Source organism: Anser brachyrhynchus (assembly GCF_964034855.1).
Source record: "Anser brachyrhynchus genome assembly, chromosome: 2".
Classification (NCBI taxonomy): Eukaryota; Metazoa; Chordata; class Aves; order Anseriformes; family Anatidae; genus Anser; species Anser brachyrhynchus.
The window spans coordinates 143,240,084-143,261,212 of record NC_137695.1 but is presented as its reverse complement, the minus strand read 5'-3'; the positions used below and the strand labels follow the sequence as shown (position 1 = coordinate 143,261,212).

Genomic DNA, 21,129 nt, shown 5'->3' with positions numbered 1-21,129 from the left:
AAATTAAGATGCTCTATAGGTCACAGACTATCAGCTATCTGCCTGCATTAATGAAATTGTTCAGTATTGGGATTGTAGAGCCCAGCTCTGCCCTCTGCCCTATTTCCTTTGACCTCACAGGGGGATGCAATTCAAGAAGAAAATCTGGCTTATGGAACTGAAGCAGTATAAGTATTGCCTGCATTTTGTTAACCTCTGAAAGCCCTAAACCTAAAGGAAAAATTTAACCACATGAAACTGAACTTAAACAAATTCAGGCATGAAAACTCTCCAATTCAGTGATACAAAATAATTTTGCAAGAAAGCCACCTAACTCCAGTGAACCCAAGATTGCAAAGTGTCTGGTGTTTTCATCCTGAATGTCCACAAGTTCTGTCAGTTGTATAAAAACTTGAAACTGTCCTGGTCAGAGCAATGAGCCAGTATGGTATGTCCCAGCTTCCTCCAGGTGATAAACCGAGGGCAGAAGCATGCCACTTCCCCACAAGGTCAAATTTTGCAAGTAGACGCAATGCAGCCAAATAATCAGAGCATAAAACACAGCAGTGATGCATGGGGATGAGTGCTTAGTGAGCAAACACGTAAGGCAGGAACCATTGTTTAGCCTGATAATTATTACACCAAAAAAAGAAAACGGAAAATACAGGTTCCACTCCTTTTGCGACTTGGGGAGACTACAACCTCTGTTTCCCTAGGAGTCCTGCTTTCTTCTACTACACAAGGGACTGGCCAAAGGTAAAATAAATTAGGAGTGGAAACCTTCTTGCTGAAGCTGAACTCCTGTATGGAAAAGGAGGAAAATGCATGGCATCAGAGCAGCAGTGTACACAGCTCTGCCACAGGGATGGTCTCAGTTGAGACCTGATCTCTGCTGGCAGCATGAATAAACTTCTTGTGCTGAAGGGTGTAAAGGGACCTTGTATGCACTGCTGAGCTCTACGCGGTCCTCTCCCAGCTACAGTATTTTTTTGTCTTGATCTTCTGAAGTGCCCAATTCTGAGCAGAGGAGCCCTTTACTGGACTGACTTCTCTGCTGCTGCTATTCTGAAACCTCAAGAGCAAAAAAAATACATTACAAAAAGTCAAACTGGAAAACAGAATTTGCAGATGTCTAGAGTCAACGTGCCATCAGATAGAATAATCTTACAAAAACAAATTTCACACAAAGCTTTGTAAAAACACCAGGTGAAGCTTTTTTCTTCATAGCTGAGATGTGGAAGCAGCAACGCACCAAGTTCCTTGTCTGTGTGCTAAGGGACACGAGGAATTGCTGGCTAATAAAATTGTGATGAATTAGGAGCACATTCCCCCTTCCACTGAGATGGCTCGGAGAGCAAAGCAGCTTCAGAGGGACAGCAAACCGCCCTTGGTCTTCTTCCTGCAGAGCACCCCATCTGAGTGGAGATATTAGTAGCAAAGCCTGGAACAAAAACTGCTTCATGTACCTTGCTCCCCAGCAGGAAAGCATAAGGTCTAACCAAAAGGCCTGGCCCGGTGCCCAGCTTTCCCTGGCAACTCCTCATGCCCAGGCACTTCTGCTAAATTTGCAGCCCACTGCAGCTTCCTGTGGGGCTGGTACTTGTTAGGACGGAGTAAAGCAAGAAAAAGCCTACGAAGATACTGTGTTCGCTAGGGTTTGTGAGGCCCTCATGTTTTTTGTAATGTTTTTCCATTCCACAGCAAATACAGTTTGTTTCAGAGTTACATATAAATTACAGAAATTGGTTTAATAGGTAATACAGCAGTACTGAAAGTTTGTAAAAGACGAGAAGAGACTAAGAGTGTTACTGTGCGATCTTTTCAGGTACGTGCTCCTCCCAGTACTGCTGGTTACCTAGTGCACAGCAATAAGCTGAAAAGTGACTTAATTCCTCAATGTTTATTAGATATACACGGACCATTAGGGGAAAGGAAAAAATTTTTCTTGAAAGTTAATGATTGTTTTATGATTTATGATAAAGGTATAAATATGCAAAAAGGACAGGAGACCAAAGGGAGTCACATCCCATTATGACTCCTGAGGCAGCTTAAAGACTTTACTTTTTGTGTTTTTCTCAGCAAGGCAAAAATTTGAGCTCCAAATGGAAGAAAGTAGAGCAGGCTCCGACAATCGAATCATCATCAAGTCTCTAGCGGAGTTACTATGGCAATGGCAGTGCTGCTGCACGGCATCTTCTGCTCTTCCCACCAATACAACAGCTTTCTAAACGTACAGGAGAAATTTCCACCGCACACATGCCACGTGTGGCTCGCAAGAGGCTGCGTGCTCAGGTGCCCTGTTTTCTACTGAATGAAACACCAAATTTGGGGGATTAAAATATGTGATTTCCAATTTTCTATGGAAATGGTCTTGGAGTATTAGGGGAAGGTCCAGAATATATACTCTCTTTTGACCCTCAGGAAGGTGTATTCCTGTGTTTAGAAGGTATTTTATATGCATGCAGCATTTTTAACACAGAAATTTTAAGCATTTTTGCAAATATAACTAACTACAGTTGTCTTGACAGTGCCAGGGGAGGGTGGCTTCATTTTTTTGGCAGATCATAACTTGGAGCTTTACATAAGTAATGGATCTAATCCTAGCACCAGGTTAATAAATTAGTAATTATAATTCGTTGTCTATGTAACAATCAGTGTGACAGTGCTCACCAGTGTCCTCTTTCCCTTTTGAGGACTAGATGAATATGCATCACCTTTCCTATTACTGATGGTATGTGCTCTGCACTGCACAAAATGGACACATTTGCTCTTCATTATTTTTGAGACAGCATTTAATATTTACACTCTAATAGCAACCAGAAGTTCCCTACAGGAATTGGGGCCCTTCGTACAAAGCAGACATGCGAAGGAAGTCTTTGCCCCAAAACACTCCTGATGAAAGTATTTTTGGCAGGTTTGCTAAGTGCTTTAGGGAGATGTGTGTGTGGAACCTCAAGCGAACTCCACATTGAGAACCTCACCCTCCTTTTTTGTGGCCATGAGGTCCTGAACATGAGCTGGCAGTGTTTGAACATGAGCCGGCAGTGTCTGAACATGAGCCAGCAGTGTGCCCAGGTGGCCAAGAAGGCAACCAGCATCCTGGCTTTTATCAGGCATAGCATAGCCAGCAGGACCAGGGAGGTGATCGTTCCCCTGTACTCAGCTCTGGTGAGGCCGCATGTCGAGTACTGTGTTCAGTTTTGGGCCCCTCACTACAAGAAGGACATTGAGGCCCTGGAATGTGTCCAGAGAAGGGCTACAAAGCTGGTGAAGGGCCTGGAGCAAAAGTCCTATGAAGATCGGCTGAGGGAACTGTGGGTGTTTAGTCTGGAGAAGAGGAGGCTCAGGGAGACCTTATTGCTCTCTACAGCTACCTGAAAGGAAGGTGTGGGGAGCTGGGGGTCGGCCTCTTCTCACAGGTAACTAGTGATAGGACTAGAGGGAATGGCCTCAAGTTGCGCCAGGGGAGGTTCAGGTTGGGAATTAGGAGACATTTCTTCTCAGAAAGAGCAGTCAGGCATTGGGACGGGTTGCCCAGGGAGGTGGTGGAGTCACCGTTCCTGGGGGTGTTCAAGGAAAGGTTGGACGTGGTGCTTAGGGACATGGTTTGGTGGGTGACACCGGTGGTAGGGGGATGGTTGGACCAGATGATCTTGGAGGTCTTAGCCAACCGTAATGATTATGTGATTCCTTTTGGGCTGTGTGGACCCAGCACAGATGGCAGTCCTGCTGACACACACCCCTTGCATCCACTCCCAGCACTTTTTGGGGAGCAGATGTGCGGGGTTCACACATGCACATCGAGGGGCGGCAGGCTCAGCCGCTGCCCCGCTGCCGGGAACGGAGGCAACACGCTCACACAGCACCGGCCTCCCTCGGCGCCTGACCAAGGCCCGCGGCCACCCAGCGCAACCGCCACGGGGGGCAGTCCCCGGCCCCTGCCCCACACCTGCCGCGGGCCTCGGGGGGCTCGGCGGCGGCCTCGGGGGCTCCCCCGGGCCCGGACCCGCCGTCCTCAGCCCCCCTGTGCGGCGGTGGCGGCGGCGGCACCACGTGTCGGGGCGGGGAGCGGCGGGGCCGGGCCGGGCTCCGCCACCCGCAGCGCAGAGGCGGCCGCGGGAGGAGCGGCGGCGGCGGCGGCGGCGGCTGAGCGCGTCCCTCTCGCCCATGCCAGGTGCCCGTCCCCGGCTGCGCGGTGACTGAAGGCGCCATGGGGCCCCTGCGGGAGAGCGGCAAGGTGAGAGCCGGGCCGGACGGGGACGGGGGACGGGGAGGGGAAGGGGGTAAAGGAGAAGGTGGGGGGGGGGGGAACGGGGCTGAGGGGCAGGGGGCGCCGCGGTCCTTGCGGGGGGGAGCCGGGCTGCCCCCGCCGGGCTGATCCCGCCGGGCTCCCCCCACCCCCGGGGGCGGAGGCCGCTGGCTGCCCGCCTCCGCGGGCGGCGGAGGGCCCTGACAGGCCGGGGGGGGGCTTTTCCTTGCCGAGAAAGGAGCAGAAGGCGCTGCCCGAGAAGGAGGCGTCCCGCAGCCGCATCCCCCGCCTCGTCCTCCGGCCGCAGTACCAGCAGCAGCAGCACCACCACCAGCAGAAGGTGTCCCCCGCCTCCGAGTCGCCCTTCTCGGAGGAGGAGAGCCGGGAGTTCAACCCGCCCAGCTCCTCCGGAGGCTCCGCCAGGACCGTCAGCAGCAACAGCTTCTGCTCAGGTACCGGGGTCCCGCTGCTCTGAGGGGGAGAGCCGCAGCCCCCCCATTCCCCGCAGAAAGCCGGTGGCTGTGCCTCGAGTACGCGGCCCGAAGTGGCACCAGATGTTGCCCGCCCGGGGTCTGAGGGCTCTGCTGCCCGCTGCTCAAAGCTGGCGGGTCTACTGCCGCAGAGCGGTTGCCTAAAGAGGAAGATTTGCCTTAAAACCTGCAGCGGCTGCCTGAGGAATCCTGAAAATCCCATAAACCAGAGAGCCTCCGCCTGTGGAGACGGGGCCAGTGCTGGTAAAGGTATCAGGCGTGGGTCAGATGCCGTAACTCGGCGTGTTTTGGGACACCGAGCTCCCTGCGGGGCCACGGTGTGTCGGCGAGGTTTCCATCTGGAAGTTAACTTTGAGGATTGGGATAATTCGGGCTGCTCCTGGCCAGCGTGCAGCCAGCCGTGAGCTGGGCACGGTGCCACCTCTGAGCAGGGGGCTGTGGCCGGGGGATGTATCAGAAGGAAGCTAGGGCTCCCCGGCTGTACACCACAAAAGTGTCATTTGCTCTCCCCAATGAGTGTCATTTGCTCTTCAAAATCCCTGTATGTCAGGGACTGTTTGATGTTAAACGTTTGTCATGTGTGGAGTTGAGCACAATTGAAGTCCCTCATCTAGCAGTGAGTGACTCAGATGCTTACTAGCTGTGAGTAATCTTTCAGCTCAGTGAAACGCTTCGCCCTGTGTGAGGTTACGCACGTGGATGATGGCTTTGAGGGTCAGATCATGAAGTCCTTGGGTAGTGGATGCATGTGGTAGGTCCAAAGATTTTTTGGTGACTGAAAATTAGGTTTTAATCGTTGGTAGTTTGGAAAGTATAACATTCTCCATCTAGCTAAAACTCCCAAATTATAACAGACATTTTGTAATGCTTAATTTCAGAGCAAGTTTCTGAACTTTCCCTTTCTTTATGAATAAAGTGTTTTAAGTTACCAGACGTTTTCCTGAGGATGATCAGAAATGCTCCCATTTATCATTGTCTTCACATATGCTTCTTCTAACAAAAAGCAGTACCTCTAGCACTATGTACAGTGATTTTTCCTAGATACGAAACACAATATCTGTGTCTGATTGCAATATTTCATTCTCAGCTTGGATAGATTTTGCAATTCAGGCTCAGTGGAGTGGTCTGTTTGGTTATTGTTTACTGAACAATGCAGATTGTTAAACAAACAGCTACTTGGGTCAGGAGAACGCTGAAGAATTTTTCCCACGCCTTGTGAATCCCTCCACCTCACCTGTTTGAGTTTGCCTGTTCCCTCGTAGGAAAATAATGTGTAAAATTATTTGAAGCTTTCTAGAAATACATTATTTTTACGATCTCTTCCAAGTGGCTGATTTTTTTCCTGTGCATTAACAAGTCTTTCATTTTGGTTGCTGACATTCTAACGTTCTTTTTTTTTTCTGATACCCTTTAGTTTTGCATCATGTTCAAATTTACTCATGGTAGTGCTGCCAAAGCAATATCCTTACTTTCCCACGAGGCTATGTAGGCTATTTCTTGAGTCCCCACAGCAGCTCTGTGTTTACTTTGGGTGTACCAGATTTCATGGATGGGCAGTTCTAAGGCACTGTTCATGGAGGTATTCAAGTGTGATGCTGTTCTCTTAGCCTTTTTAAGCAAAACTGGTGATATTTTTCTCTTTGTAATTCATCTTTCATTCTTCCTTGGATGCTTTATTGGTTTAGTTTGGTATTTTTTTTTCCTATGCTGAGAACTTTGTGCTCTCAAGCTACCTGCAGCACCCAAACAATTACACGCCACTCAGTTTGCTGCGAGTCTTTAGAACTTACTGAGCTGAGGATCGGTCATGATCAGATCTCTGTCCTCCATCACAGGATATGTTTTTGTTGTTAATGGGTTTGGTGGCTTTTTTTTTTTTTACCATGATGCAGGTATAATAAGTCACTTACTTGATTTCCTCATTCTCTGATGTCTCTTTGCTGCCTTTCACTTACGATCCTTCCTTATAATCATATGGCTAATTTAGATTGAAATTCCCCAGCAGCAGCAGCAGATGGCTGCTGGTTCCTGTTCCTGGGGAGGGGATGGAGAAGAGCAGTGTGGAGAGGTGAGTGGAGAGGTTGCAGCCTCCAGCCGGCTTTTTCATCTTATTGGAAAGTGACATGCAGCAAGTGCTGCAATGAAATTGTCAAGTAATGTTTCTGAAGCAGAAAAGGTGAGCAGATGAATAATATGTTGAATGTTAGCATGTGTATGTGAAGCTCATGAGCATTTGGATAAATGCCTTTTTTATAATTCTGTAGTGGGCATTAAATGCCAGAAGTTTCATGATAAGCAGCAGGTAGTGTATAATTCCTTTCCTCTTTACCCTTCTCTTGAAAAGTTGCTATCTACCTTTCTTCCCTTATTATTGACACTAAGTGGTTATGATCAGTAGACTTCTTTTTTCCCCTGGTAGAACTGATTTTTCATCCTCAGTCTGTGTGAATATGTATTTCCTGCTTGATTCCCTAGAGCTTCTGGCATTGTCCATTTCCCTGGTGTGCTTACATTGGTCCCAGTCCATAAAAGAAGGCTTGGAGTTGTTTCTCTCTAAATGGGAGCAGCAGTGTCTTGTAGTTATTGATAATGATGTTTTAGGTAGGCAAAGGACAGGAAAATAAAGGGGTTGAGAACTTTGGGGAATTGTCATGATTTTGTGGGTATGGTGGAAACAGCAAAAAGTACCGCTCAGCAGTAGGCAAAAGATAACTTCATTTTTTTCTGCGTAATGTCTTATGAAGAATTTGTTAGTTCTGGCTGAGATAAGTTTTAAATTTGCATGATCAGCTCCCTCTTTGTCTTACAAGACCAGATCAGAGACTCGGTTGTTTGTGTTGGTCAAGTTTTTACAATTGACTTTGTGTCAGTTTGCTTTGTAAGACTGTATGAACCAGGGTGAGACTGTTAATCCACTTCACCTGTGATATTCGTGATGAAATATATTTTCAGTATTCCTTGTTTATACCAAATGGAGCTGGATGCTCCCTGAATGTTGTGTCTTTGCTGACTCTTTGAAAACTGAGAAAGCTTTGAAAGCTGAAAGCTGAGTCTTTGCATCACTATTCACTGAGAGCAATCCATCTTTAAAATCTTAGCGCATCTGGGGTCCTGTTTGTCATCTGATACTGGAGCATTTCTCTTCCTTCAACCTCTGCCCTCCTCTGGCTTGGACGTCAGCCACAGAACGCACATGTTAAGTGATGAGAAAATGTTCTCCCAGCAGCTTCATCTGGCTCGACTGCTACTGAGTATTTCCCCATGTCATGCATGTTTTCCTCATAACTTCTGGCTTTGAAGCTGCCGTGCACCCTTACCTTGTCCGTCGGAGGAGAGCGTTTTTAGACATCACAAACATGCAGTTTGCTCACAGGTCCCTGGCCTGGCAGCTGCTCTGAGAAGGAATGAGGCTCTCTTTGGTACTTGCAGTTGCGCTATTTGCCTTACAAGAAATAGGGTGCTGAGGGTGGGGTGTTATTCTTGATTTTTATGTACACATCCTTTTGATACCAAGCAAATCGCCTGTTGGTTGGATTGAAGGCAGCCTGGAAGTGCTAATCTCAGTAATAGTCTGCATAGCTTTCAGTTCTAAAAGAAAGTCAGTTTGGGCTTTTCTTTTTTTCTAGTTTCTGCCTCCAAATAGCTTAGATTTTGAATTTCTTATTCAGAAGAGTTCTTAGAGGCGACCTTTTTAACGATGCTCAGCCTTAACCTTCAGCCTGTTCCCAGAAGCCAGCTGGCTGAGTTTCTGCAGATAATGCAGCAGTACTTCGTTAACTCAGATGCAGCTTTGCAAGAAGCACTTGCATATTTAATAATCAGTTCAGAAAAGACTTTATGAGCCAGAGGAGCTGTTGTCTTCTGGTAGCAAACTCTTCCTCCTTTCTTAGGCTTACCTGCAGATCATCTCAGTAACTAGACTATGTAGTGCTGCAGGCCATTGAAAAAATAGGGTTACTGTGTATGAGTGATTATGATTCGTTCCACCAGAGCTTTCCAAAATAGGAATTTGGAGTTTAAGATTCTTTTTTTTTTTCCCTTCAAATTTCAGGATCTGGGTTCAATGTTTATTCCATATACATATATGTATATTAATCTGGTATAAAGATCTTTTTTTAAAAAAACTTCTTGCTCAATTTTGTAGCGTAATAGGCTATAGTGTTCAGGTGACATGCTGGCATTGTAAGCTCTGCGGTGTAAGCGCTGCAGCAGCAGGAGTTTCTGTCTTAGCGTACGCTGCTCAGCGGCTCCTGTGCATGGCCCACTTGAACTTGGAGATTATTTGCCAGTGGGCCCAACTGTTGAGGGATGCTAAGACTGAGTTCACAGTGCATATGTCAAAAAAAGCATGTGGGCTCCCGACAGGCTTATTAAAATCAGCGTGGATGCACTACCCATGTTGCTAGCCACATGGCAGGGGAGCAGGGCGTTTGTACAGGTGCATTGAACCTGTGTTGCTGGACGAAGACCTGTGTACCCCCTGTGACTCTACTAAATCATTCCTTTGCTAGAGCGTTGGAGTAGGGTGTACCATAAGCCATCTAGCCCTTGAGGCTGCAATACTGTGTACCTAAATATAGATTTCCGAATAGAAAGATAGAGGAAAGTAAATTTGCAGTATTTTAACAAGTCAATAGATTAAGGCATATATAGCATTAGGATAAATTACTAAAATAATTACCCTACTATTGATATATATATATATATATATATACATGTATGTGTGTATATATAAATAATTACCCCTGTTATTTATGTATATTTGGATGGATATATATATATATTTATGTATTACTATGGAAACAGTAAGCTGTCCCATTCTTTTTGTTTCTTGTTACATGAAGAAATATTCTGTTTAAATAATTCCTTATTGGCTTGTTTATTTTTATTCTTTTTTTTTTGTTCTTGGTGTTCCTGGATTGAAGAGAACACTTAGAAGTGCTCAAATGTCTGATACTGAAAGCTGGCTCCTCTTTCCTGCAGTCCTTTGTGCTACGCTTTTGCACAGTGCTTTTGCCATTTTTTCAAACTTCTGAAGTAGAGCTGTTCTCCAGGGATTTTGATTGCAGCACTCTGTAAGGCAGTGTAGCAATCACTGTGATAATAATTTTCCAAAAACATCAAAACAAAATCCACTTTTAAAAACGCACGCATGGCCTCTGCATAAGGGCAGTGCTGGTGACATGCCTCTTTTTCTCACTGCTGTTTCCCTGGAGATTTTCCTGCTGAGCCAACGTACGTGCAATAATTTATTATTGCTTCGTATTGTGAGCCACCATTTCTGTTTCTGTGCAGCAGAAATGGGTTCCAAACATGGAAGTGAGAAAAGTGTCTAGGTACTAAAAGCAAAGCCTGCCTGTTCCTCCATTTTTGGCCTTTCCTTTCATCCCTTTCAACTTCCCTGTTTATTCCCTCTTACTGAGGAACTATCCTTTTGTGTCTGTGCCACACAACAACATCTGGAAGCCAAAATATTTGACCTTTTGAATGTTTGTTGTCACCTTTTTATGTATCTGTCAGCACTGTGAACCATTAAATCCGGACCGAGAGCCTCCTGAAGTCAGCAGAAGCGTCCCCATTGTCCCTGGGACGTTTTGGATTGTGTCCTGAGAACACTTTGTGCTGCACCCTTTCTGGTACCATTTGTCACAATGTGCTGTGTACTGTGATAACTATATTGACTTACTTCTAAGCTATATAGTATGTTTTCTTCACCACCAGTACATAATCTAATATTTTTCCTTTAACATAGTTTTCACACAATTTTGTACTGAGTTGAGTGGTGCCATGCATACTGAAGAACATCACAACTTGAAGCAGAAATGAAACTTTTATCGAATCACAAGTCTTTGATTTCTTCTGTATTAAAGGAAAGTCTTGATACTTTAAAACAAATTCGACTTGATGCATTCTAACCGTGCATTTATAGGGTTAATATATATCCCCGAAATCTTGCAGCAGTGTTCTGAGGTGTGTATATCACCAACTACAGTCAGAGGGTCCTGGAGTGATGCTAAATGCCAGTCTGAGTTTGGTATCAGTTAAAAAAAAATAAAAAAATATGTAAAATATACATACAACAACAATAGATAGAATATATGTGGCTTCCAGGCACCACCAGAAGGTAAACAGTGCAACTGTGTGAGGTGATGTTGTGCGAGGGTCACATTCATACGCTGCCAGCCACGGAGGAGACAGAGCGATATGAGAAAGAAGGAGTTTAATGTTTTATACCATTTGAGGAACAGTTACAAATTTCTTTGTGGTCTGTTTAATATCTTTCTTTCCAAAATCGATCCCTTCAAAACTGGATAGAATGTTTGTTGTTTCTTCCCTTGCTGCATAGTAGAAATAAACACACACACAAACCCGTCTGTACATGTTCCACATGATGTTCATGTGAAATGGGCAACGTTACTTACATTTGGTGCTGTCAGGGTTCCCAGCAGTGGTTCTATTTCCAACTGTTGGCCTCACAAAAGGTTATTTAGGTCTAGGAAAGTGCTTTAAAAAACTACCAAACTGCCAAGACTCTTCTTTCTCTCTTTTTCAGATTCTTTGCTTTCCTCATCTTTAGTTAAAATTTTTCTTCAAAATTTCCAGTCCTTTATCATGTTAAACACCTTGTCCAAATGTTTTCTGTGATGTGATACCAAAACTCCAGGCGCTGTGCTATTGCTGACCACAGTGTTCTCCTAGTAACAATGCTCTTTTTATTGATATCTTTACTAGTAGGCATTGATGCTTCTGTTCTCTAATACCAATGCCATTAGTTGTGCTATAAATGTAACGACAGAGTCCTCTTTTCAGGTGGTTTCCCAGAACTCAGATCAGTCCTGCTTATTAGTGAAATGTTCAAATACAACGAAGATTAGCAAAGGCATCGTTTGCTGCCAAAGTCAATTAAAATTTGCTGCTTGAGTATAACATTTATTATCAGTCAGATGTCAAGAGCTGATATGTTTAGGGACACGTTTATGGAAAAGACTACCTGGTAAAAGATGCCCAAGCTTTAGGAGTTCTTGATCCATCCCTTTTCACCTTGGTCTCCCATCTTCTGCAGAATGTGAGCCTGTCAGCGTTTGTGCCACGCGGTGAGCGAGCAGAGGAACTTCTTGCTGAATGCAGCGGGCAGTTTGTGTGCCTCTGGGTGTGGTGGACGCAAGCACAAAATGACTGGTAAAGGGCAGACGTCGTGGTTGTCTGTATGATGATGATAGGAACATAAGCAGCAACGAAGAGGAGTTGGAGGTGTTTGGTCTTGATTTTACCTACCTCACTACTGGGTTAGGTTTTGCAACTAGAACATTAAAACAGCTTGAAAGATGGACTGGGGAAAAAAAATGGTTCCCAGCTGTGGAATATATACAAAATGTCAAGGAGAAGTATGATCCTGAGCATGTAGTTTGTCCAGGATCATTTAGTCCAACCTCTTCTCCGAGGCAGGGCTGTTGCCAGCATTACATCACACCAGCCAAGGCTTTGTGTCTCAGAGCCTTGAAAACTTTCGAGGACAGGAGTTGGCACAACCTCGCCAGGTTGCCTGAGGGGGTGGTGGAGCTGTTAGCCTGCCTTCACACACAGGCAAAGTGCAGCACAGTTCATTCAAGTTCGGTCTGCAGAGGCAGAGAGATTAAATGTGGAAATAATTTGCTTAGCAGGATTTCACGTAAGTAGGCCTTGTCAGATAAACCTCTTCTCTTTTTTGGACAGGGCTATAGCTTTGGTTGCTCTTCTACTCTGCTTTAGTATGCTTGATTTCTGGTAAGACATCTGCCTTAGAAGCGCATGATATTCAAATTAATTTTATTAAATACAATCCCAATAGATCTTAAAAATAAAAATGTAAAATGAATTTAGGATTAATCAGAAAGACCACAACTAGTATTTTTAGGGTTCTACTTCTGGGGAAGTCATTCAACACTTTTGTCAACAGTCTGTGGTTTTGTAAAAATCTGTCCTGGTCTGCAGGTGACAAACTGTTGGTAGCAGATGACTAAACCTCAGTGATATATTCTTTGCTGTCTACCAGCAACTTTCATCAGTGCATAAAATATCCGTGTTACAAGACCAGCCATGAAAAGAAGACCAAAACAACCCTTAAGGGTTTAAAAAATGTGGGGCAAACCATCAGAATGGGAGATTCTCCTGAATAATTCTGAAATAGCCTTGGTGGCTCATTGTCACTGACCAGCTCACAGCGCACCGTGTTTGCAGAGCCACGGCTCCACAGACCTGCAGAGCCCTGGGCGGGCAGAAAGGGAACTGTCAGGTGAAAGTCAGGGTACAGGTTGTGCCTCAGTGCACTGCTAAAAGTTCGTTAGAGTCCTGTGTTTAATTCTGAAACGCACACTCCTTGGTGGAAATGCAGGGTGGGTAGAGTTTGAACGTCGATCGAGGGAACCTTAAGAGAAGATGAACACACGACAGGAGCAAAGAGGTCAGGTAGGGGGCAGACAGTGTGGACTCGTAAAAGCACACAACTAGATCTGGCAGCTAGGAATGAAGGTAGAAGTAAGTGAGTGGTTCCACAGAAAGAGTGAATTAATTAGCTGGATGGATTAAATGAGGAGGTTGTGTATTGTTGCCACATACACGAGTATTGCTTGAAGACTTTAGGAAAAGGTGGTATTTTTCTAAAGGCTCTGAAGTGCATTGCAGTGAAAGTTGTATATCCTCTGTGCCCAGAAGATCAGAGAAAAATATCACGCGTGGCATTTAAGTCCGTGAGAACAATTTTTTTGTCAGTTGTTAGAGTATTATTGCCTTTAACACTCTTGTTTATACTCTGACTTTAATATTTGAAAGTTAGTCAGTGCATGCAAATGTCAGAGTATGCTGAGTAACTTCCCCCGTTGTTTGTTTGAGGAGACACTATCCCATGTTTGGCTTCGAAACTTGGCGAGTGCATCTGATCTGGGAGAGGGGTTAGACACAGCGCTTCAGTGATGAAATCCAGCTGATGTTCAAAGGGAAAAGCTACTTCCAGAACGCTCTTGGGAGGCCGCGGTGAAAACAAGACACCATGAGTATAGCTAGGAAAGCAGTGCAAGTCATGCGTTATTTATGTGTTTTCCCTCTGTTTGTCAAGTAAATAACACAAGCAGGATTATTGGTATTGACTTTCATAGCAGATTTCACCAGCTTTCTCTCTGCTGTCCCCCCGGTACTCGTGCCCAAGAAGGTAAATTAAGTGTATGTATGGTCCTGAGAGCTGGACCTGAAATCCTTTATGGGGCAATGCAAATTATCAGACTGGATCCTTTGCTGATGTTGCTGAAAACTGCGTTCCCACCATGCCTTCAGCAGAGGGTGAACTCCACTGTGGGCTCGTCCGCTCCTGTTTCCCCATACCCAGCTTTGGAAACAGGTTCCTTATCTCGGCCTGTTGCTGGCCAGGTTGGGGTTTTCACCTCCTCCTCTCTGAGCTGTCAGCATGGTTTTGGAGGAGCCTGGAGGTATGGGGGGAAGTCTTGGTCCCCTGGGACCTCCACTGCAGCCTTTTGTGGAAGAAGAGGTGCGTGCTGTGGCAGTGGGCAGGGCGGGCTGTGTGGGATGGAGGGTGGCTGAATATAAACAACTAGCTCCTTAAGGCTTCAGTAGCAGGAAGAAACAAAGGTAAGTGCAGGCAGTTTGCCCTGCACTGAGCAGGTGGGTGGCACCCCAAGGACTTTTCCTTGTAGCAGAACGGCGAGGTGCAGGCTGGTGGGGAGGTGTGTCCCTCCCTGTGCAGCACAGCCTCTGCAACCCGGCCTTCGGTGGTGAGCTCCCATGTTTCACAGGCAACTGTTCCTTCCTGTGACAGTAAATGCTTTGATTCTTTAAAAGGCACTGCAAAAAGCAGTCACGGAAAAATGTTTGTCAGCAGCATGGAAGAAAAATTGGAAATATTAAATTTTGTTCATATTTCTGGCTAATTCTGGTTTTTTATTTCTGTAGAAGGAGTAGAGGGTATACATTACATTAAAAATGCCAAACTATCAGAGAAAACAGAGTACAATAAAATCATTCATTTCCTTCAGTTGGAGTGGGAACGCTCACCTGATTATCAGTGTGGCTAAAGGTTGCCAGCGGTACAAGTAGAGAAGACCTGTTGTTCTTCATGCCATTTGTTCCTTTAATAAATGCCCTGATGCAACAAAAACTGTAGTCCTTAAGCATAAAATAAGGAGATGCACATCTGGCATTATCTGATCAATGCAATCAATGTGGTAGCAGCAGCAACGGGAGGGAAGCTTGTAATTAAAATATTTAGTTTTGTATGCTTTCTTTAGCTACCCTATTTTCTTAACTCAGAGGTGGTTTTGCATATTTGTCTTCTAATGCAGCAATTCGTAATGCTGCAGCTTAGGTTTTTCATCATTTTGAGGTTTTATCAGTTCTGAGGTTCTTCAGGTGGGATCTTTATATCTCTGGTTGTCATATGTACACAAAGTCTCCCATATAAAACACATCCATAAGGTCTGCAGATTCTGTTTAGTAATTGCAGTGATTTTATTGGTGGGTGTAACTAGTTTCTTTCTCAGTCTTCTTCAGTCTTTTGTTTTTTGAACACAGTGTTATGAAAATAATACTACAAAGAGAAGCATCTAAGTGCAAAGGCTGTAAGAAAAATAAACTCCGCGAACATGCACTTTATCCTAAATATGTTTGATTATAAATATTTGTGTGCTGCTAAAGAGAAGAAACATTGGGTGTAGCTAAAGGAACTGCTTAAATACAATTCAAAAGCTCACTGCCACGCTGATTCACTCCCCTGCAGATAACAGCCCTACAGCCTGTAGAAAAGACTCTGAACCCTTGAAAAAGGAAATGGGCACAGACCTGGGAGGAAACTGCTTTCTGTCTTCTCTGTGTTGAGTTATATCGTGATGTTGATGTGAATGGAAAGGATGAAAAGTAAACAAAAGCCGTGCGTTGGACAGCACTGCTTCAGTCAGTGTGAACGTGGGCTGAAATGGATGGGCAGGAAGCCTTACGAGCAGTCTTCTCTTTGCCATTATTTCTCTAGGACCTAATTCTGAACCGCAGAAGTCGGTAGCAAGATGCCAAAAGGAGCTGCTTGCGGGCTTAACTGTGCTGGAGGAATGAAATACAATTAAGCAGGATGAGGTGTTCGCACCGTTACTCACCTTTGTGCCTGGGGAGCTCATTCTCAGAATAGGCTTGGCTCCTCCTGTGGCTGGCATCTTTTGTGGCAGCTTGTATGGGTGCGGGCAGCAATACCTCCGAGTGCTGGCTGCTCTTCCGTGCTGCTGCGTGTTACAGGCACTGGACAGTCAGCTCTTCTGGGTAACCTGCCTAGTGCTGGGGGCACAACATGGAGAGAAGGGGGGCAGAACATTTCAGTGGGTGAAGGCAGAGAGGTCAGACACCATGGAAACTCCTTCACATGGAAGGATGCAGACGTTTTACTGTACTGAGGGAGCGATAGTTAATCGCAGGAAAAGCTGCTCTTTGCTGGGGAGGGGTCTGGGGGGGCGTTAGACTTTTTTTTTCTAACCTCATAAACGTACAGTCACAGGCTGACTAAAATAGTCTGCCCATGCAAAGCTCGTTGCAAGATCAGGCTTGACCTAAATTAGGAACAGGATGGAAGTGGTAGGTGCAATATGGTCATGCAAATTACAGGTACTTCTTTGAGTTTCATGTTAGACAAAGGTAATGCACTGGGAACTGAGTGCAATTGCATTAGTAAGATGGCAGCTTTCATTTTGTCCTGGGAAAGAACAAACGATTACATTGCTCAAGGAGGGTGAATATTCATGGCTTCCCAGTGTCAGGGTAGCGTGTTTGTTTTTGTTGTCTTTCTCTAAAACCACCGTGACTTTTACAAGAGATGTGATTATTCAAGAGGGATTTAGGTGAAGGCCAGGGGTGGGGGTTGATGTGTGGATTTCATCTCGACTCTGACATTTTACTTTGCATTTCATTGTTAAGAGCTGCAGTGTTTGTATTTTTGGAGATCAGAAAAGCTGCTCTGTTCCAAACAGTGATTGCTGGTGTTCCCAGCATGGGTGTTCCCTCAGAAGAATTCTGCTTTAAACAAAAGCAGTCTGTGTGTAATGCACCCTTTTCAGAAAGAGGTAACAACACACATCCACTCGTTAAGAATGAAGGAGCGCTGTGATCATGCTCACTTTAAAAGAAATAATAATAATAAAAAAACATTTATTAATTCCAGTTAAATGAAAATCTTGACTTTGTACATACAGACAGATAGTTCTAGATAGTTCATGTAGACCTATAGTTCTATCAGTAGATCTTCCTCTTGTTCAGATAGGAACATACCTTGAAGGAACATGTATGGCCCATGCTTGCTTGTCATGCAGTGTGCACACAGTGATACAAGCCATTCTCATGTCTTACGGACATTTCTTAATGTTCATGTCACAGTATTCCCTATCCTCGATGAGTCAAAAGAATTTATCTTAGATATTGGTTTTTATTGTGTAGCCCCTGATTTTTATCAGGCTTGGTGAAACAAGCACTCACCATTTCAGACCACCATAAGGTATCCAAAATTTTTAAACAAATGGGAGAAACTAATAGCTTCTCAGCAGATTTCAGAGCCAAGGTTAGATGTAACAAGTAAGACTGTAAATAGTTGTAGCCCATTTTTTTATATATATATTTTTTTCATTTTGCCAGCTTCATGTACTTACTAGTTAGAAATTCTGATGTTTCTCCTTTTCTCTTTAGATGACACTGGCTGTCCTAGTAGCCAGTCAGTATCTCCAGTTAAGACTCCTTCTGATGCTGGACACAGTCCAATCAGTTTTTGCACTGGTAGTGATGGAGACTTCTCCAGGAAGAAATTCAATTCAGGGACAATGAGTGAAGGAAACACACAGCTGACTCGATGTAAGAAGGAGACAAAGACAAGCCTTGTAAAGCCTGGTAAGTATAGCATAGTTCCTTTCACTTCTTTAATTACACTCTCTAATTGAATAGTACATCTACAGGTGTCCAGATGCTTTGTATTGTGCTGCCTGTGATACAACTATTGCTGATAATAAATAGAAAAGATAATTGGGTTCTTTCTTATGGAACCACCTGCAAGATTTGAAAACACTATGGGTATTAGCTTCTTCATGGAAGTAAAATTAATTGATGTCTTCACTTTCTTTTATGAGGGTGGATGATGATGTCAAATAACAACTGAAATGGATTTTATCCTATTCCATGGTAATTGCACTCATATTTCACCGGCCAAAGATAAATTACTCTTTCTGTTGAAACAAAGAATTTTAGTCTTCTAATGTTGGTAGATTGATGGCTAGACCCTGCCTGAAGTTCATGCCATCAGGCTGTGATAACTCTCAGGGTACAACTTGTCAAATCGAGGCAGGATAATGGGCAGTATATATGTGGGAGTTATGCAGATGTAGCTCCGTAGTGCATTGTCTGAGTCAAGAGCATGTCTCCCATTGCCTCAAGCTAATGGGCTACCTTAGACCACCAATTAAATCAGCACCTGCTTGTCACACATCCAAGACTAAATATCCTGGTGTGTCACAGACGGCAGTAACTTTAATGAGTGGATATAAAATATTTTTGTGATTCATGTAGAAGCAGCTCTTGATTACAAATGGCCAGGATATTTGTACTGTTATTTAATTAATCATGGAGACAGAGAGGGTGTTTTGACCCTGTGAAGAACCAGCTGCAGAACTGACATGGTTTATGAGCTCAGGTACCTCATGGCTGTATTGTTTCCAGAGTCATTTTACCTCTGGAAGCAGTTTAGACACTTTCAAGAGGAGTCATTCACATTTTCTAGCACCATATTTCAGCAATTAGAAGCAGTAGAGAATCTGTTGCAAAAACTCTTCGCTGGCTTGATCACTGAAAGGGGTGATTAAATCTGATTTATCAATATCCTTGCAAAGTTCTTCAAATCATTTCATAGCACCCATATTACTTGTGTGTTCTCAGTCTTGCATGATGGTAGATTATATTTTTTCAAGGTTTCTTTTCCACTAAAATAAAGGAATTTAATGCAGGTAGAATGTGGTGAATATTATATATGTCAGTCAAACCTGCAGCCATGGCTGTCACATCCATTTTATATGTGAATACAGATGTAGCTTGAGAAAATGTGGATAAAGAATTTTAAAAGTTTATTATACTGAGGAGTCCTATGCACATGGAAAAGAGTTATGCACTTGTTTCAATAAATTACTTCATTGTTTTCAATTCTTACACTTAAACAATAATAGTGAGTTAATAGCCTTTCCATTAATAGTCAGAAGTCATCTTTGTTTTCCTTGATGGTACTATTTCAAATCTCTGAACTGACTTAGCGTAGATATTTTTAAAAATATCTTCTTTAGACTACTTTTGTTTGAAATATTAGGCTTATCATAGATTCATCTAGGTTGGAAAAGATCTTCAAGATCACCAAGTCCAACCATCAACCTGACCTACTGAGTCCCATCACTAAAGCATGTGCCATGTGTCTCTTAAACACCTCTAGCAATGGGGACTCCACCACTTTGCTGGGCAGCCCGTTCCAGTTCTTGACCACCCTCAACAGCAAAAAATTATTCCTAATGTCCAATCTAAACCTTCTCTGGGGACCATTTCCTTGCTTCCTATCACTTGTTACCTAAGGAAAGAGACTGACACCATCTTAGTTGCAACCTCTTTTGAGGTAGTTACAGAGAGCAAGTAGGTCTGCTCTCAACCTCCTCTTCGGACTGAACATCCCAAGTTCCCTCAGCCACTCCTCAGAAGTCTTGTTTTCTAGTCGCTTCACCAGCTTTAGTTATTCTTTTCTGCACATGTAGTCATGCTTGCCTGTGCCTCCTCTCTTACCTCCATCATCACTAAGTTGTGTTTTTTTTTTTTACTTCCTGAACAGGCTTAGCTAATTTTTTGAAAAAGAGTAGGAGAATCAGTAAGGTTGTACAAATGGCTAAAAGGCTGAAAGGATGAAACAAAAGCAATCCGTGTAGAATTTTAATATGCCTAAGGTAAAAAAAAATAGTGAAGAGGAGTCAAAAGCAACTTGCTTTATTATTTTACTGCTTGTGGAACTGCCTTTAATGCTCTTTTGGGCACAGACAGATATACTGACACCCTCACCCATTCATTTGAAGCTCATAACTTGTCATCTTTGTAGCTTCCTCTTTATTTGGCTGTTCTTGTAGGTAGACTATTCAGTAGGCATCAGTATCTTTTCATTGATTAATCTCTAACGTTGGAAACTGATCTCTGGAGTTCAGGCCTGTCATTCCTGGGATCCATCAAAACCCTCTGAGCAGGAAGCTGGTTCCATCACTATCTCTTGGTTTCAAGTGGATCCAGTCCATTCCTGGTGACCTTTCTGTGCATGAATTCCTGGCAACTCAGGAAGACAGAGCCCATGTACAAAGAGAAGGCATTGTCTTGTAGCAAAACGCACAGGGAGTAACAGGAGCAGTACAAGGAAAGTAAGCTGTGGAAGGAGAATAACAGCAATATACCCACGTCATACATAACCTGGTTCTATATACAGCTAGATCGCTCAAAGTACAGTGCAAAAAGTCATGCATAATATCTTTCCCTCTACCTTGAGTCCTTACTGATTTATGAAGATAATCTGTATGTAGTATTTATCTGAAATGCCTTGTGATAATGGGTACATAGCAGGAGCCAGATGTAAGATACAAAAATCCGGTCTACTAATATCTTATGGACCATGTCCTCTGCTACATTTCCGTAAGCAAGTACATCAGTCAGTGTGCATCTTCAAAATGCCTTGCCATTTTGCCTAAAATTTATCTGTTTCTAGGACTGTCTTCTTGGAACATGCTGAATCTCAGAAGTAACACTCACACAAATATTTGGATAATTCAGGAAATGTCGGAGTGGGATAGCACTGAGAATGAACTCTTGGGACTTTTTTTTGGCTATTCCCAAGCTCCAGTGCTTTTCTTTTACGCTAGCAGTATCACTTCATCTCTCTCTTCTACACTTCAGAATATGAAATACAACATAGCTTTCTTTTCTCTAACAGCCTCAGACATTGTTATGTGGATCTAAGTCATACTCAGCTCTTGAAGTATTAACAAACTAGGTTTGGATATCATTCATAATTTATGTTGTTCACATAGTGAACCGTATTTAATCCTGGAATGCATTATCGCTGCATCTTGCTAAACCTCTGAAAGATTTATAATCATAAAAATGTTGTTCATTGGGGATAGTTGCTAATGTTTTTCATGTGCATTAAAACTGAATCATAGCAGTGTTATAGGTGAATTTGGCTTAAAATCTGTGACTGCTTTCCGAGGAAAGGACAGAGAGCACAGGTAAATTAAGGAACACATAAGTGGACACACAACATCCACTCCAGGAGGAAGTTACAAGCCTTTTAATTTGAAGATTTTAGAAGTTTTTCCCTGTTTTGGATGTGATTCATTT

The 21,129-nt window shown here is 43.7% G+C and overlaps 1 protein-coding gene across 3 annotated transcripts in view; it reads left to right on the top strand.

The window, feature by feature from the left end:
• Nucleotides 1-4,047: 4,047 nt before the first annotated feature.
• The window catches only part of SYBU (syntabulin), a 41,366-nt gene continuing 24,284 nt past the window's right edge, over nt 4,048-21,129 (top strand). The window contains exons 1-3 of one of the 3 annotated variants that reach the window (XM_080582026.1): nt 4,048-4,216; nt 4,467-4,680; nt 17,422-17,619. In XM_080582026.1, the coding sequence (XP_080438152.1) occupies nt 4,190-4,216; nt 4,467-4,680; nt 17,422-17,619 (439 nt within the window). In that variant the 5' untranslated portion in view covers nt 4,048-4,189. Of the gene's footprint in view, nt 4,217-4,466; nt 4,681-4,701; nt 4,969-17,421; nt 17,620-21,129 lie in introns of those variants that run through there. The other 2 variants (XM_080582027.1, XM_080582031.1) reach the window with 2 other exon arrangements.